Raw genomic sequence first — 19,982 nt, 5'->3', positions numbered from 1 at the left:
CGAACAAATTACATATTTTTATTTTTTCAAGGTGGTGGTTAAAAATATATTACTACTACTCATACAATAAATATCAGTACCTAAAATATGGGAGCTGATCAGTAAGTTATTTCCTTATCCCACTAGCCAAGAAGACAAAAACATCTCTTGCTTTCATCATAACATTGTACACCACAGTAACTGCCCCCCCCCCCCCTTCCCCTAAAAATTTTCATCTAATGTTTTACAATTCTTACAAACATTTGTGAAATTCATAAACTATGAAAGAAAAGCACAAAACCACTATCAGCCCTATTGTACTTTGCTGCAATTGCAGTCTCATTAGATATCTACATATTACCCACTCCAAGATGAAATTTTATATCATCATGATTACTTGATACCAGCATGAAGTACTTGTTACTGCTGCTGTTTAAGTATTTTACATATACTGACCCCATAAAATGTTTCTATGAAAGATTTAGGGCAAGGAAAAAAATGTAAAATGCTTGTTGTTCTCTGTATGCATAAGAATGGAAATGCTGTTTACACATTTCTGAGCAATGACTGACTTCGATTATTGCTGTTTCATTTTTGCTATTACAGACCGTTTAAAGATGAAGTTTTGATCAAACCTAGAAGAAAACTGCCTATAACTGTACGTCCAGGAACCAATATCTATGCTGATATGGATCATTTTTCTTGTGGTGAGTAATTTGTAATATAAGGCAGGATTCACAAAACACATGTGGGCACGTGCAAATTCTTGATCAATCATGGAGGTGAGGAAGTGTTGATAATGTGCACAGAATCGTTTGTGGCAAGACGCATAGGGCCATGCACTTTACCAAATAGATTAACAGGTGCTGTATGACCAATTTCTTTGCAACAAATTACCTACAATATTTGAGGCTGTTACAATGGCATAAAGACAATGACTGTCGTTTATGCATGATGGGCCACGAGTGACAGTACCTACCGCACAGTTTCATGGGTGACGTGGTCCAGCTGCATGGCCTCCCCATTCACCAGACCTGAATCCATTGGATTTCTGCTATGGTGGGCAATTAAAGGTATTGTTGCATGACCAACCTATGTTACAAGAGTGTGAGGCCAGTGCATGTGATGCACTCCAAATTGAGCCAGATGTATTTCGAAGAGGGTATACCTCACTGCGAAGAAGGGCTGGAAGGTGTGTCTGAATGTGTGTAACCACATGCAGCACGATCTACAGTATCTACTATGTAACAATCAGATGGGAAAGAGAGGACAGATTGGCCCTGAGGATAGACTGGACCTTATCTCAACAGGAATGGGTTCCTAGGTATATTACAACATTTCATCTAGTTTTTACCAATACATTGCAAGGACGCATTTTTTTAAAGCGCCCTTTATATTGCTATTACATAAGAAAACAGGCTACCGAAAAGTCAATCATGTGAGTTTTCAAAGAAGTTTATTGTGTGAGGAGAGGTTTTATAGGAAATGAGGTAGTAAGTTCAATGATTTAACTGTTATGTAGTTCAAAAATAGGTGAACAAAAATAACTGCACAGTTTGTACCAATGCTTCATCTTTTAATACACCTGTCCATTGAAAAGGCCAGTACACTGGCATTTCAGAAATTGTGTGCCATGGTGAATAATACTTTATTTTCCAAACGTGGTGAAATTCCTTCACTTAACACTACAAGAAACAAAATACACTAGCATTTCACTAGAGATCATGACAAGATAATTTCAATACATGAATACAGAGCAGTTTAACTTCTTAGAGGAAGCTACTGATTTGTATTACTTCACTGCATCATCCAATACGGATTGACCCACCAAATTACTACACAATGGCTTACATGAAATGTCCATTACATACTGCATCAAGTCCTTGAATTTGTGATGTTTATCAGCAGAAAAACCACTCCAAACACACACACATACCTGAAAGTGATGTTTCATAATAATTATATTTTATGATGCACTCCTTCAAAAACTTTAACTAGTGGAATGAGACCAAGCCGATATGTTTTATCATCTATTTCTTAACTTGGCACAATCATAGTTCAAAAATTTAAAATTTGAACATTCTAACAATGCAAATGAACAGCAAAACATCATTATAAAAAATATCTTGGAACAGCAGCAGCTTCACCTGAAATGTTCAGCTTACTGTTTCTCCCATTTTATGACAAGGTTGTTACAGTTTTCCCACTTGCTCCATCAGTGCCTGTACAACACTAATAACTATACTACAATATGCAGTACAGCAAACATCAATTGTCGCTGGAACTCTCAGCAATGTCACAAAAAAAGATTTCAACCTAAAAATTACATGATACTTAACTGGCTGAGACACCACCTTTTGCAGATTGTTTATCACTTAAATATACTGGGCATGGAGTCATGACAGAACTAGAGGTTCCCTTTTTGAAGTTGCACCTCTGAGTAATGAGCAAATACCAACATAGCCATTCCCTGAATTTAAGAAAGTATGTTATATAAAAAAGTTGTAACATGTGGAATACAGCAAAGCAACAATGCACGATGCACTAATATTATCCATTGTTAAAACTCAAATATTACTTGATTGAAGTAATATCTAGAGAACAGAAGTAACTAGAATTTCCCTATAGCCTCACAGATTTAATGCACTTTTTCCACTGCCAGAATATTCGGAAGCAAGAATCTTCTTTTAGCACAATGCCTGTTTGTAGTAGGAACCAAAGAATTCAACAAAGTTGAAAGTAACCAGTTCAAATGATTTTCTGTCTTACTTTTCAAAGACAGTTCTTCATTACCCAGCCAAACATGATCATTTTTGTAAAAGAAACCCACAGCACTGAAAATAGTGCTCACAGATGGTACGAAGTTTTGAAATCTTTCTCAAGTCACTTCATAATTACTTATTTATTCTGCAAACAAGTCTGATATACACTGGCAGCTTTCACGCTTTACGTTGCCTCCTCCTGACAACCAAATAATGCCGCTCTACAAAATTACTTCCCAAATTGTCTGACAAATTGCATATTTTACCCTGAATGTTAATACATGACAGATGCGCCCTGGTAAAGGCAGCGGAAATAGGAAGACATCAACTGTTCACAGCACTACTTAAAAAATAGATTCTAGATAGCAGTACTTGAGTATCTGACATTATCAACTAGTGCCATACATCACATTAAAAAAAACAATAATGATAATTGAAGCTGACAGTGGTTTGTTGCTTGCTGAAGCGAACTCAATGAATATAATCTGATGTTCTAATTTTTTATTTAACAAGTGCTGTGACATGGCAGTTTGAAATAATTAGGCCCCAGTGTTTTTAATTTTCTAAAATTTTGGGCATTGTAGAGTGGACTGTCTTTTAACTGAGAATAGTATTTAACAGTATCTACAACTGTTGGTAAAAGATGAGTAACAAGTATGGTGAAGTGTCATTAATTTCTGCATCTCTTGATTTGTAAGGAATTTCTTATAGCTCACAAAAGTTCTCTTTCCCCAGTTCTAAGTGTATGCCTACAGTGTAACAAGTGACATACAATTTGTGTTGCAAAAACTCAAGGTCACAATGTTTTCAACAGGCAGACAAATGTAAGTTAGCAACACTGTAAACAGGACAACAACAAAAATTGGGACCAATGATTAAAAAAACAACCTTAAGATTTAGAAATAAAGTTAATTATATTTGGGCATATAAGTGATACAAAAATGTCACTAAAATTGCTACAGTTGTGAAACCCCATATTTATTACTACTTGGGCACTAAAATTAGATTGAAATGAATTTTATCTGAAGAGTTATTTCATTCGACTGATATTTACTTTTTATGATTGCTACAAAAACAAATGACAGCTCATTTAGTGACAACTCTTCAATACTTAAGTGGCACTATTCAAAATCTGGTAATTTCACAAATTGGAACTAAACAGCACTTTTGAACTTTTCACAGTATACACATGCACAACTTTTAAATGTGGGGTTTCAGAAATGGTTTAATATGATTCACAACTGATCTATCTTAAAACAAAACAAAAAAAACTGTATTCTAAAAATTCATGTACTTTTTACCAATATCCAAATGAACAAAAGCAGTATTGCACAGTTTCCACATGCAATAAAATCCTTATTTCAGCATTTTGGTAATAAATTTGGTTCTCTACACCACAGAATTCGTCAAAAGTATTTAACAAACATTATTGAGAGACCTAGACTATTTTTTATAAACACTCGAACACTGAAACCATGAGAAGTATAGTGTTTCCTTTTACTCAACAACAGCTGATGTGTGAACAGTTATCAAAAACAGATGCATCGTTTTATCACCTGACAACACAAATGTGAGAAGAACAAAATGTACATTTGCAAATATAAATGCAGAAACTATACATACATGAGAAAATCTTTACACTTTTGGTTCCAATTGCCATGCTACTGCATCTGTCTTCGATAATAATGCTTCATGGAGGCAATGCTGAATAAGCATGTCTTCATTCTTATTTAACAGAAAGTAGATGAAGTGGAGCATCTCAAGAACAATTTCTTCAAATCATTAAAAAATGTGCCTCCTCAAAATGAATGTTGTTCATTTAGAACTAAAACTGAATTATTACAATAAAAATCAATTATTTCTATCTTATCACTCTTACTACTATTTCTCAGAGAACTTCTCATCTTAATTTTACACTAAGTGATGTGTCAGAATCCCTCTTTATCACTGTCCAACACAGACATCGCAATTTGTACATATATCAAATTGCACTGTCCAAACACGACAAACAATTAGAATGATTTACAGATTTAATATCTGAAACTGCAGAAACAATACTGTGTTGTATTCCTTATGTAGAAAATGCGAACTTATTTAAGTTTTCCAGTGCTGGAACACCCAGGTAGCAGAAAATGGAGGAACACCAGGGCTACATCTGTATGTCTAACATTCAACCCTTTCCTACAAGTCACAGATCAAAAGTCTGGCCACTTTTGGTTCACCAGTTTCTTCCACTCACACACACTCAGAATAAAGAACATGCTGTATCACCAGTAGATATGAAGATGTGAATGTTAATATGGCTCCTGTAAACTCTTCATTCTTCTGAAGGCGATATTGTGCAGGAGATGGGAAAAATCGTTAACTTCTGGTTTTTCCTTAAACATTCAATTACAAAAATCAACAAAGACATGAATTTTTTCCTCCTCGCAGGATAAGTTTCTCCTTTGCTGGGCCTGTGGGAGCATTTTCAGGGTGTACCCTGTTAATGCACTTCTGACGGCTCTGGCTTCTGCGAATGGTGGTTAGATGGGTCTGGTGTATTCAGAGGCTGGAAAGAAAAAGTGAATTCACTGAACAACAAGTGCTGAGTCAAGAAAAAATAAACACAAATATAACAAGTAATTATGTAACACTTTATATTTCAAATGCATTAAATCTTGTGTGTGCCCTAACATTCAGAACACACACACACACACACACACACACACACACACACACACACACACACACACACACACAAATTTTAGATATACATCTTAACATTATCTCCCATTATGCAAACAGAAAAGCAGGCTCTCAGCTAAATCTATCTTTTAGTTCCCCAGTCTCTGGGTATATAATATTCCCAAATTGTCATATATGAAGCCAAGTAGCAATATCTATTCCTTAATGACATCCCCATTTGAAATATATCTGCCTGGAACAGTTTAGTCTCTGCTGAAGTTTAGATGGATTAAAAAAAAAAAAAAAGCTTTTGGAGTAACAAACTTGACAGGAAACAAATCTGGATCCAAATGTGCATGAAAGTCTTGTCTTACAGCACTCATTTCGTAAAAGCAAAACTACTGACAACTATTATGTGTAGAATCAGAATTCTTTCGGCATGAACAATAAAACAATCATATCCAACTGACTTTCACTTGTATGCCTGTGGGCTAATGGAAGAGAAAAACTGATACAGGTACGATACTTCACAAAATACGTTATTATTATTATTATTATTATTATTATTATTATTAAGAAACATGACGAACAACAAAATACATGATAATGTATCAACAATGCACTGAAATACAATTTTGTTTCCATGCAATGTGGTACCGCCCCATTCCCTACCTTTAATAGTGCACTTCACTATCAGAACACATGTAATACATCAGGAAAAAGATACATTAAAACATATTAAGTTCAAACATTAAGTTTTGTATGTAAGTGTATATGAAGCTATACGTAGTGATGTGTGTTTGAAGAACAATGTACGACTTAACCAATTTTATGACAGCACCACCATTTATTCTGAAACCCACTGTTTTCAATGCAATTGTTAGTCACACACTGTACTGCCTTCAGGGCAATGACATCAGAGCTGGCAGAGAAAAAAGTGTAAACCATTACCAACTATTCCCAGAACTCTGAAATCTTCATGATGTGTGGTTTCAATAAATTGAGACACACAAGTTTTGAATGGAGAGAAGGACATGATACATGTGTGGATGAAAACAAAGAGCAAACATTCTACTCAAGTATCAAAACACAATTGACACTATCACAAGAACAGCCATGTAAGGTTAAGACTCCACAGTCACTATCAAAGGTGCTAAAGAAATTTATTGAGGAACCCCTTTCTTTCCAAGTTAATTCCCATTCCCCATACCTCAGTACTTAAACCCCACAGCCACATAAAACTAAAATCAAGTACACTGGTGTGAGGAGACCCCCATGTGACAATCAAAAATGGTTTCAACTTACCAAGAGTGTGCTTGTGGGAAGCGATTTGTTACGTTATCATCGGTCCTCATTTTTTTGATGGAACTGTAAATGGAGAAACTTGCTTCAATTTCATGGGAGATGGTTTGGCCAGATAATTTTGTCAGATATTTCTGATTTGCATACAATTTGGCAAAGTTAAGGCTCTTAATCCCATTACAACACTCCAGTATTAATAAAAGCCAAGATATGTGGTAGATAGTTGCCACACAACTGGTCAGTATGGTATCTATGTTATGAAATAAGGCAGTGAAGAATTACGTTTAGTTGCATATATGCGAAACTATGATGATGGATAGAGTTATTAACATAAATTTCATATGAGAACTGCTACAAAATGAAAGATATCCTACTTATGGAAAATACTTAATGGTTCCAACGACTGAGGAACTGATTACCTTCCTCACAACTGCACCTACCTCAATGAACAACATTTTATTGTTTTCAATTGATAGAAAAACCTAAAATACTGTTAAATATGTCAGCAGGTGTGTGTGTGTGGGGGGGGGGGGGGGGGCGGCGGCACACACCTAGGAAATAAAAGCATAAAAAGATTTGTATGATATTACTGCTGTATTGGTAAAGCATTGTTAGGTTTCTTGCATAATACTCAAAGACACTTTTTACAGACAAATTATGAAGTGTATATATACAGTTCCGCCACGTTACGACAATCAGATGGAGTATGAAATTTACATATTTAACCCTTGAAACGTCCTCCACTCAAGAAGAATTATCACTGAAACAGCAAGGAGTATTACATGCTGTGCTGCCGTAAGTAGTAGAGCCAAGGAGTTTATATTTTGTGAAGTTGACAATGTTTAAGACGTTGTGGGAGGATAAGCTGTGTAGCATTCAAACTTTATTCTGTAATACACAAGTTTTATTTTCCATTTCGGTAGTAAATAGTGCCTTGACATACAGGGTGTAGTAGAAATAATTCCAGAACTTTTAAACATAGATAACACAAAAATGCAAAACGACATTCACAAATTTAATGCACAATTTGAAAGGGTAGTGTCTACCATTTACATCACATACACACTAACCTTCGAAAATCTTATCATCCAGACAATGATCCTCCTTTTCTACGCACATTTGAAGTCACTTTGTAAGTTCAGCATGACCCTCTTGGTCATGTCTTGTGATGCTGCCCCAATTTCATGATGGATGGCACTTCCAGGTCATGTGGGGTATACAGCTTACGACAAGAGACATGCACCTTGAAGTATCCCCAGAGAAAGAATTAACAGGAGGGAAGATTGGGGGAATGGGTTGCCAACTGATCATCATCACCTAGGAGGCCTATGAATGCCTTGACTGGGTGTGCAGCAGAACCATCTTGTTTTAATCACACAGCAGGATTCTCTAAGTCAACGAGAGTCTGCTGCAGGAAGATGCGTAGCAGTTGTATGGAACGATCAGATGTTACCATCACAGTTCTGTCTTCTTAGAAGTATGAGCCTACAATTCTGAAACCAGTGATAGCACACCAAACACTAACATGATCGCTGTGGTGGGCACTGAACAATGTAGAGAGGATTGGTTGTGGTCCAGTACCGAAAATTTTGTTTACTGGCATAGCCTGACAGATAAAAGTGTGCTTTACCACTAGCCAGCAGACTGCTGTCAGTTGAAATGACTTCTATGATAGTCTCACAACGAGCTGTGCGACTGGCCCAATATATTTCACTGAGTTCTTGCGTTCTCACTATTTTGTACGAATGGTGGAACTACTATTCTGTTTGAAAAATTTTCCTAATGATGTGGTTCGAGTCCCATAGCAATTGTATGCCTATAGACTGAATGTTGCGGAGATTGGAAAAGGCAAATTTCACTGCACCGATGTTCTGACACTAACAGACCTACCTGTGACATCGTTTAACACTCTAACCCATTATTCTAAAATAACTGACCCTCACCAGAATGGTTTCCGATTTGGAACTTTCGAATGTCAACCTAGCCTAAAAGGACAATGAAAGAAGCAGTAAGTTGCAGTAAAAGAGAAAGCATTTTTTAAGTTTCAATCATAAATCCTTTATGTTCTCCATATCATGCCAGCGACTGATTAGTCCAGAGGAGGTAGTTCACATTTTCCAAGATCCCTCCCACCCCACAGATGGGTCACAATAACATATAGAGGGGCCCAGAAAAGTGCAGACACTCTCTGATAGTTAATATCTTTGGAACAAAACGATACATTGCTGCAGTTTTGCTTGGTAGCGTAGCCCATTGTCTTCTCAACACATCAGAGTGTTCGTTTTCCAGCAGATAACAGCGCATTAATGAATACAGTAAGACTGTCATTTGAGCAACGTAAGGCCATATTGAAATGGTACTGGAAATACAAAAACATGATGAAGGTATAATGGCAGTGGTGTAATGTGTATGGAACTAAACCACGAACATGTAGAACAATTTATCATAATTGGTATAAATTTGAAGCCAATGGTACCGTTCCAGATGTAGATAAATAAAAGTCTGACCGATAAAAAAATGTCAGTCTAGCTTCCAGCACAGCTGTGTTGAAACATTTCACTAGGCCACCTAAAAAATGTATGAAGCAGGGTTGACATGAAAGCACGGTAAGCCGAACGAGTATACGACGAATTCTGAAGGCTGAAAAGTGGGAAGTGAACATTCCAAGATCACTGCATGCTATGAATGAGGATGAGCTGGATCGAAGGATGGAGAGAAATTTTAAGGCATGTTTCGTGAGGATGAATGGTTTGCAGGGACTATTATCTGGTCTGACAAAGCACAATTCAAACTGTAAACTTCCACAACTATGAGGACTGGGCTCCTAAAATTCCTCACACTTGCATGGACAAACATGTTAATCCACTGAGTGTTAATGTGTTGTGTCGTCTGCCATAACGTGGCTTGACAGGCCCATGCTCTGTTGAAGGTACTGTAACTGGCGAGGTGTATCTACATAGGCTGCGAACGGCGATTTTTCCTGTCATCCGAGAGGTGTTTGGAAATGAAAGACTTTGCTTAAAAACAGACGGCACTCTGCCTCACGACCACAGAGATGTCAGAGCCTGCTTGGATGAAAAGCTACCTGGACAATGGGTATGCCTAACAGGAGCTGTTGAGTACCGACCACGATCTCCAGACCTTACACCTCTTGACTTCTAACATGTGGCAGCTTGAAAAATTAAATTAGTTTAAATTAGAAAATAAAGTCTATCAACAACAACCAGCTACACTGAACAAGCTACAAGAAACCATCAAGGCATCCTGTACAGCAATGACACTGGCAACTATAGTTCACTCAACAGTACAGTGGCATCGACATTGTTTGGTTGCTAATGGGGGTCTCTTAACAAAAAAAATTACCTCCCCATGCAAGAATTTTAACAGCATCTCATTTTGTTCTAGTAATATTGAATATCACAGTGTGTGTCCATTTTTCTGAACCCTTCTACATGTGACGTAAATGGCAAACACTACTCTTTCGGAACTGTGCATTAAAATTTGTGAATGCCAATGTGTCTGTGGTGTTGTGTAACACACACACACACACACACACACACACACACACACACACACACAGAGAGAGAGAGAGAGAGAGAGAGAGAGAGAGAGAGAGAGAGAGAGAGATGAAATATGTCGAATACCAACTCAGACATGTTGACGTCATGAAACATTTTCTCTAAGCTCACTATCATCTCATTTAATCTACAGGCAATGTCTATTGTGTATGGGCAGCTGGAATTATCTATTTTGTCATCTACAGAAAACTGATCAATGGCCTAACAATCTGCACATTTCCACATACTGTTGGGTTTATAATGTTGTGGTCAGAAACAATATTTCACTTAAAATTTCTTTTCTTGAGGGAAGTGTTGATTTTATAGTCACTGATGCACAAAACAGAGATTTAAACTAAACAACATTGATTTATTTGAGTTTAAGAGTAACAAAACATCAAAAGAGTTAACAGTCAACCATGTATTCAAAACCTTTACGCAGGGAAGCACAACAGTAATTCTAATATTCATTTCTGAATGATTGCTTTTCAAATTGCTTACAACTGATTATGCTGTATTTAAATAATAATAGCTAGCAAAACATGAATAATCAAGATGACATTTTTAAATGCATGACTTGTGGAATATTAAATTGCCCGCACCTTATTGCATTTCAATAAATGAAAGCAATGTTAGGAGTGGCATGTTTAATTATTTGTAACATCTTTTATGTTGTGAGGCGAGAAGTTGTGGGGAGGGGAGGGAGGGGACAGGGGCAGGATACAGGTTCGGATGGAGGATGTAACAGAATTGGTCACTACTTGCCAACTAATATCTATTTAACTCTATCCAAACTGACAAACCAGAATATGAGGTGACACCTTTCTGAATGAGGAGTTCATTATCAGAGTGATGTGCCTTGGAACGTACCAGTGGTACTGTACACATTGTACTATGAATATAAAGTAAACTAAAAGATTCATAGGTAATCAAAACAGTTTGTCCATGAAAGCTGCTACAGACTTCAGTTTTCTGCCATACAATATTTCAGTTGCAGGAAAGCATGTGTGGGTAATGAGATTAATGGTTTAGAATAATGTATGGATGAAGTCAACATACTTTGATTTATTTATTTAACTGGTGAATACTGTATAGTGCCCCATTAATTACTACTGAATCAATATGAACAACAAACCAGCTCATACCTGCGGGACAATGAATCAGAACCTTAGATTGAGTTGCACCTGCAACGGCAATTGCCAGTATATCAACATTTCTTCCAAAGCACCCCAACTAATGACCCAGTACATTTCTTACCTTTACGAACTATTCTGTCAATATTTTAAAACAGGGTTGGTCTAATTGAGAAATACAAGATTCCAACAAGGTGGAAAAACTTACTTCCCCTCAAAGTTTAAGGTTTCAAAATAATAAGACACTATGCATTTACTGTTATAACAGTCATCTAGTACACACACACACACACACACACACACACACACACACACACACAACGAAATGCAGGACAATCAATGATGGAGGAAATATAATGGGTATATGTACTGACACCACATATTCATCTCCATTATGTACTAACAGCGAACAACCAATTTCCGGGAATGTTTCACTGTATAACATCCTGCACTCCACTTGTCTAAGACGCTCCTAAAATGCCAAATATCAGTAGAAAGTCTTATAACACAGAACATATATACTTGCCATACAAGTGTTTCATGTCATTAAACATTAGAACCTTGTAGAAATATGTATTAACTAATGTGAGCTACTCTACTTTCTCAGCAGACATGATAAAAATTTATATTTTAACAATGGGTTGCTGTTGCAGACATTCAAGTTTTATTACAACATACCAACTTACCTGCCATTAACCCCTCACATATTCTTTCATATAAATTAGGTGTAACTTCAAAAAGTAAAAGCTGCATGAAGTCCAAAGCACTTGAAAAAAAAAAATGAGCTACTAGACATTCTAATACAGAAGAAAGAGTGAATAGTGCATTCAAAATATTGTGACACGCAAGTTTCAACAGTGCTATTCCTACTATGTACGATAGCCGAATCCCAGGTGTTGTCCACACCTACAATTAATGAACAGTTCCACTACGGAACTTCAAATGGAAAAGTTTTCAACAGTGTTATGCAACTGAAAGATTAAGCAACCTTGCACCAATGGTCTCCCTGACTAGATTTTAAAACTCCCTTCCCGGGCATTTGATGGTTGCACAAAGTTTGAGAATTGGCAATACACACGAGCTTTTTAACAATCCAACCACAAATAATATATAGCAGGGGGGGGGATCAGTATTTGTATTTCCTATACTGAGAAGGGTATGCACACATACAACAAGAATGTATGCAATTCACATCAGGCAAACTACGGGCTAATGGTATAAATGTTATCTGTGTAAATCACATCATCCTTCTACGAAAATTTTAAGTATTATGCTGTATCATAAAATTACAAAAGGTAATGCTGATCTTATCCCTGAATGGAAACAAAGGCTGTCAATAGAGACAAGTGCTCTATTAAGTCGTCAGTCGTCGAACTGGATACTAAATGCATGTGATCACAGAAGGCTTCATTGTAAAGCCCTTACTTTTTCTCACTATATTAAAATTTCATTAGTAAAATTATCACGTGCCAAATTAGTTTTGTTTGCAGTTGATACAAATATTGCAACAACAATCAAACCAGGTATAGTTGTAGAAAGAGCAGTTAAGAAATTATTCATGTACATGTTTATCTCTGAAGAGACACACCATATGCAGTTCAGAGCACTGAAGATGTTTCCTTCCCGTGTATGTACGCAATACGCAGACAAGCAAGTAAAAGAGATTACAGAATATCATTTTTAAGATTTCAACTTGATGATAAATTCGTGAGGAGCTTACAACAGTACTGCAGGACACCTAAACAAATCTTTATTCACAATGGAATAGTTACATATAGATGTTATAAAAAATAAAAAAAGGCTGGCTTAGTTCATTTATGGCCCTCCCATGATGTCCTACTGGATCACGTTTGGGTAACTCATCAAGCCAAGCTAAAGTTTAACAGTCCAAAAAATTGGAATAGAAATTATTTGTAGAGTGAACTCAGGAAGAAGAGCTTAAAGGATTTATTGTTGGTCATTTCCTTCACCATTGTGTATTAATTTATGTATTATTTATAACAAATAAAGTGATTGTTACATACAATGTGAGTTCTATGCATCTTTGTTACAGCAATGTAATGAATTTTCTACTACTTTCTGTTGACAATATGCTGCTACAATAGCCTACAAATTAACAGAATTCTCTTGTGCACTTATGTGAATACACATTTTCGCATTTGTGAAAACTTCAATATTACCTCTTAAATGAAAATGTCGCGTTTTCTACTTTTTCCACATCCATGACAATCATGGTAACATTCAACATATGAGCAGAGGAAGGAACAATTTCATGCATTTTCTTGTAAATATGCATTGTGCAAGAACAAGAAGAGGAAGATTAGCATGTAGCGTTATTTACGTATGAATGGATTGTTATACAAATGAACCACAGAACATGAAACTGATAAACTTCAACATCCTTTATCTCCTTGCCATCAACCTATGGAATAAAAAGTTTAACCTGATCTTAATGAACATGCCATCTGGACTTAATACGACAACTGAACATGAAGTTGACCACTTCTCTGCAGTAAGAGGAAATGTGTATCCTGTGAAACAACAAAAACACATTCTCCAGTGTGTGCCCACATATTCCTCAATGTAATTTGGAAAGTGGCTGTATCACTGTAGTATGCTTCCAATTTAATAAAGTACAATTTTGATATTTTGAGTCTCAGAAATACAAGCTTCCCGTGAATCCAAGCCTATTGAACCACTCACTTCCTTCATTGTGTCTGTATAAATGAAACCAGGCATATGCTACCCCTAGACTTTAATTGTTCACACAAGCAAATATTTTGTTGAAAGTGGTGTTTTAGGTTTGCCACTTGTCAGTGAAGTATGGTGTTATGTTTTGTTTTCTTTGTTCACTGTGTTTTATTTTACAACTTCTAAAAGTGAGAGCTATAACAAATAAAAGGAAATTTGTGCCTTTGAATGTTAAGTTAGAAGCATTGCAACAACATGACAAAAGAAGAACAATGAAAATCTTGCTCTCTGATATGGTGTTGGGAAAGTTACTTTTGACATCTGGAAAAGAAACCAACTTCCAAATGGAACAGTTGTCTTGAAAGAAATGAACCGTAGAATCTCTTAACCGAAAAACTATACAGAAGTCAGAGTCTCAAAGAAAAAGTGAGAAGCTGTCAAAGAAAAAGTGAGAAGCTGTTCATGTGGTTTACAGAACGAAGACAGCAGGGGCCTCAAATTTCTTGCCACTTCTTGCTGAAGAAAGCCTTGCTTTCTTTTCTTTTAGAAACCAGCTGCAGGCTGAAGTTGACAGTTTTTGTAACTAGTACGCACTGCCTAGCAAATGGAAGAAGATATATGGAGAGTGTCAACTTCATGCACGCGGAGAATAACTCTGGTAACTGAGGTCATTGAGAAATTTACTATGGAGTTTATATTAAAAAATAAATAAATAAATAAATAAATTAATTAATTATTTATGTAGTGAACAAACTCACAACAGTGACAAAACTGATTTAAATTTCAAAATGTTGTTAGGAAAAACACTTTCTTCTTATGAAAAAATACTTGCTCCTGGGTACAAAAAAATTTAAGTAATTGCTCACAGTTATGGCAGCTAAAATGCAACTGGCTACCACAACACAAACACACTGGCTGTGATTGGGAAGTCTATTATCAGCTCTACTGGTTATCTACATGTGTCAAAATAATGTCTGGTTGTACCAGGAAATTTTCAAGATCTGGCCTTTGAACTCTCATTTATATTGGAGGGCAAGATGTTTTGAACACTCTCTGTACCAGGCCTATTTTATGTACCCGCCCCTAGAAACCAGGCAATTTTGCCAATATTTAAAAAATTGCTGCATCAAATGCAATTTTTCGATTGTGGCAAATCTGTTAACATTCTGAAGCTTCACTTTTCTACTTTAATTCTGTGCAGAAGAAACTACTTTGGAATGCACAGCGTTAAGGTGGTGGTGGTTGTTGCCTCCAGTCCATGCGGCTCTCCATGCTACGCAATACTGTGCAAGCTTTTTCATCTCCCAGTACCTAATGCAACCTACATCCTTCTGAATCTGATTAGTGTATTCATCTCTTCGTCACCCTCTACGATTTTTACCCTCCACGCTGCCCTCCAATACTAAATTGGTGATCCCTCGATGCCTCGGAACATGTCCTACCAACTGATCCCTTCTTTCACTCAAGTTGTGCCACAAATTTCTCTTCTCCCTAATTCTATTCAGTACCACCTCATTAGTTATGTGATCTACCCATCTAATCTCCATCATTCTTATGTAGCACCACATTTCGAAAGCTTCTATTCTCTTCTTTTCTTGTCTTCTCAGCTTTAAGGTACAGTTATAGAAATCACATAGATGCATAGAAATCACATAGATGCATAGAAATCACATAGATGTTTTTAAGAATTTAGAAAAGTCATGTGGATAAGAGAATGCAGTTGTTATTTATTTTCAACTAATATTGTGGCACTACATAACATCTTTCTGCCAGTCTACAATAATTGCATACAAATTTCACACAGAATCATATTGTTTTTTAGTGTGGAAAATTTTGAAGCAAGGTTCCAGGCAGAGTGAAACACCACACCATTCACATTCGTACCGTGTCTCTTTGCGAGAAGTTTTGCCATCCTCTTTCTAGCTCCCGGCACTGCACACCACACACATGACAGACACGAACAGCACATTTCTTCGTAGTTGGAGGTATGTGCTACAAAAAATGTCTCTTTGTTAGCCGACCTACACTTCATTCCTTTGTACGACTTCGTTCCTTCTTTCCTTTGTGTGACTTCAAATGTATCATCTTCAACAAGCTGAGCTGCAAGCACTGTTATGAAGTATGTTATTGCGAGTTTCTTGTTGTGCACTGCATTGTATAGCCAAAAGCATTTGATACACCCATCAGCAGCAGATGGAAATATAATTTTCGGCACCATTTCACAGTTCTGTGCTGGAATGGCTTGTACTGCAGGTGCTGGTCTCCAATATCCACTCCAATTTTATTCAGGTTGTAATCCAGTACCTGAAGTAATTTCATTACTACAGACCCATTTTTTCTTAGTATGCGTACCAAATGTGGCCTTATGCCTTGTAGACAATGTGTACACATCCCTCTTATCCTTCCACTTCATTGCTAATACATTATCTTTACACCGAGAAGACGTTTTATCCTTTCTCAGCTTAGTAGATACTAAATCTTTTAAGTAATCCTTTCCTACAATTGTTCACAGTACCAACAGCTCCAGTACCTTTGATAGCCAGTCGTTGAAAATGCGCTGGATGGGAATAAAATCAGTCTAAATACACAGTATCACCTTTATTCGCCAAGCCACCGTCAGACGACAATCACAATACAACAGCATATGATGAATTGTCAACAATATGCTTACCACAATAAACTTCATAGTTTACAACAGAGCCACTACTGGCTTCAGCAACAGCATAAACGTTCAGTCCATACTTATGAGGCTTATTTTGCATGTAAACACTGAAGCTCACACGACCTCGAAATGGGCATATTCCTTCATCAAGTGTCAGTTTTTCTGAGAGACGATATGCCTAGATACATCGCTCGTCCAAATTCTTATAATAAGGTAAAACTTTATAAAGTTGGTGAAATCCATCTTCACCTGGTTTTTTCTGTTTAGAATCGTCAACAAGGTGCAAGCACGACAGTATCTGAGTAAAACGCAAACGACTCATAACTTGGGGACAGAAGTTTAAAATAGGAACAGGATTAGTGCCCCAGTGGTCCACAATTTTTGGCTTTCTTGAAATACTCATGTGGAAAAGCATACCCAAGAAACACCTCATCTCACTTTTAGTCACTGGCTTCCAGGAACTCAAAACTGAATTAGGCTTCATGTTATTTCCTCCTCTTTTCTTCTGGATTGTCTGTGATGCATACAAATTTGTATCTTGAGTTCCTTTACGTCACTGTCAGTTAGTAACACTTTACTGCAATCCAGTACAGAACTTGAGTCATCAATATTCACTAGAATCTGCCTGGATATAGTGTTGACAGGCAGAGGTCGATAGGTGACCAATTCAGTCCACTTAACATCTTCTGGATACGGCACAGCTGCTGGATTTCAAATAACACCTTTAACATTATTCTCGTGTGCATCTGAAGACAAGCCGTCGTCGATCTTTTCCTCTAAAAGGAGTATCACATGATATGTAACTACATATATATCTCACAAAAGACATGTTCAGCAGAAATGTGTGTACTGCACAATTACGAGCAGTGATATGTCGTTGAAAATTCGGGAACACATACCTTCAAACACACCATTGTATTCAGAATCGTCAGAATCACACTACATTATCCAGAGTGCCGCTATCATTAATCAAATACGCAATTTCTGTGTCTGATAAACCCCGCCAAGGCATGACTACAAATTTTACGGGTCTGGTGATTTTTGCGCGATCCTAGGTCAGTAAATTTTACAGGTTTGGCTCTTAAAGTGTTAAAAGCAAAGGGATTGCCATGCAAAGCTGCTTTGACAACAGATAATGCATCCTCACAGCCAAGTGTTAAAAATGGTTGCGTGATGGGATTCACACATTGTTTCCGTTTCCTGAAGAAAAAGTATCATCGTCAATTGCCACCAACTGCGCATTAGGGAGTCATGGAAGCATGGTACAAGCTTTAAGGAAAGTGACTATGAAGGACATTGTGTACTAGATCAGTAAATCTAGGAGCGAGAGAAAATCAGGATACAATTTATAAGTCATAGAGAAAAATTTTACAGGGAAGTAGGCTAAACACACAAACTGAAGATTTTGACAAAGAGGACAGGTTGCCAGTCTGTGAAAAGGCAGAAACCACAGAAACTGTTAAAATCAGACTAACAATTGAAAGTTACAGCCTCTTCTAAAATTGGCGTGGTTAATACCCTGAAACAATGTGAGAGTGATGAGCATGACGAGTCTGAGATTGTACCAATGCCAAGTCACATCGATGGCTATCCTGAGCTATATGGAACAACAGTCTGAGGAGACATCAACTGACATCCTGCTCTCCAGATGGTGATGTGATCTCAATGCACAGTCTATACTCAAATATTTCAACAGCTCAAGATTGTCCTGGTCCCATGCGCCTAGAAGTATCAAGCCTATTGTACAGTGAATATGAGGTGGAGCAGTGAACAGAAACTGTCAGTTTTATTCAGTGAATTAATGCAACATGAATCAGAAACCCATCACTGCACACCATTAACACAACAGTATCATCAGCAGAATGCAAGTGTGGTTGTAACTAGTGGAATGCCTTCATCCGAGCATTTGGCATCTGACACACAGAAGAATGAAAACAAAAATCACACAAGACCATAAAACTTCCCGCATACATCATGACTAACTCTTCAATATCTTAAGAAAAATAATGATGAATGGAACTGATATCCAATTGTTTGTGTACACTGTTCCTTTGTAATAGTGCACAGCTTCTGGAATCTTATGGAATGTAGTCCCTCCTAAAAGAAAACACTGTTGAGATGAATACTAAAATCTTGCAGTTTCTGCCCTCTTCCATCGAACTACTTTCACTGCATTCTTATTACTTTGTGAATAGAATATCAGTAAAGTGACTAAAAGATGTCAAGAATGTCAATATGGGCCCTTTGTAAGTGCCACTGCTGCACAACATTTCATTCCCCATTTGATCAAAAATGGGGAAGCCTCACCATTCGATCTCAACTGATAACTATAGAGTACCTTCACAAACATGGCCTACAATGACTACACAACAACACTGTGCAAAGGATAGATTGCTATTCACCATAAAGATAGCACATGTAGTTGTAGATAGCCACAATTAAAATACTGTTACACATTGAGCTTTAAGCCAAAGCCTTTTTCAGAAAAGAAACCACACGCACTATTACACAAGCAAGCATACCTCGTGTACATGTGACCGCTATCTTCAGTCACTCCAGCCACAATGAGACTCTACGATAGAATGAATGCAACAATTCAGATTGGGAGGCGGAAGGAGAAGGGGGAGGAATAGCAGGGTACTGGTGGGGCCTGAGGGGAGAAGTTAGTGCTGTCTAGTGGAGCATGCAGGGTCAATATGGCTGCTGGACACGGCTGCCAGCCACAGTGTTGGGAGGTTGTAGGGGAGGGAGTGGGTGGGTGGGGAGGAATAGGAGTGCAAAAGAAGATAAGAGAGAGAGAGACGGGCGAGAAGAGAGAGAGAGAGAGAGAGAGAGAGAGAGAGAGAGAGAGAGAGAGAGACGGGCGAGAAGAGAGAGAGAGAGAGAGAGAGAGAGAGAGAGAGAGAGAGAGAGACGGGCGAGAGAGAGAGAGAGAGAGAGAGAGAGAGAGAGAGAGAGAGAGAGAGAGAGAGAGAGAGAGAGAGACGGGCGAGAACAGAGAGAGAGAGAGACGGGCGAGAACAGAGAGAGAGAGAGAGAGAGAGACGGGCGAGAACAGAGAGAGAGAGAGAGAGACGGGCGAGAACAGAGAGAGAGAGAGAGAGAGACGGGCGAGAACAGAGAGAGAGAGAGAGACGGGCGAGAACAGAGAGAGAGAGAGAGACGGGCGAGAACAGAGAGAGAGAGAGAGAGAGACGGGCGAGAACAGAGAGAGAGAGAGAGAGACGGG

The 19,982-nt window shown here is 37.6% G+C and overlaps 1 protein-coding gene across 4 annotated transcripts in view; it reads right to left on the bottom strand.

The window, feature by feature from the left end:
- Nucleotides 1-3,630: 3,630 nt before the first annotated feature.
- LOC126475509 (C-terminal-binding protein) overlaps nt 3,631-19,982 on the bottom strand; it is a 190,945-nt gene continuing 174,593 nt past the window's right edge. For 3 of the 4 annotated variants that reach the window (XM_050103422.1, XM_050103424.1, XM_050103423.1), the window contains exon 9: nt 3,631-5,292. In XM_050103422.1, coding sequence (XP_049959379.1) covers nt 5,227-5,292 — 66 coding nt within the window. In that variant the 3' untranslated portion in view covers nt 3,631-5,226. Of the gene's footprint in view, nt 5,293-6,713; nt 6,777-19,982 lie in introns of all 4 variants that reach the window. The other variant, XM_050103425.1, reaches the window with a different exon arrangement.

This window comes from Schistocerca serialis, chromosome 4, assembly GCF_023864345.2.
Source record: "Schistocerca serialis cubense isolate TAMUIC-IGC-003099 chromosome 4, iqSchSeri2.2, whole genome shotgun sequence".
NCBI lineage: Eukaryota > Metazoa > Arthropoda > Insecta > Orthoptera > Acrididae > Schistocerca > Schistocerca serialis.
Note: the sequence above shows the minus strand (reverse complement) of the source record. Positions and strands in the feature narration are given on the sequence as shown.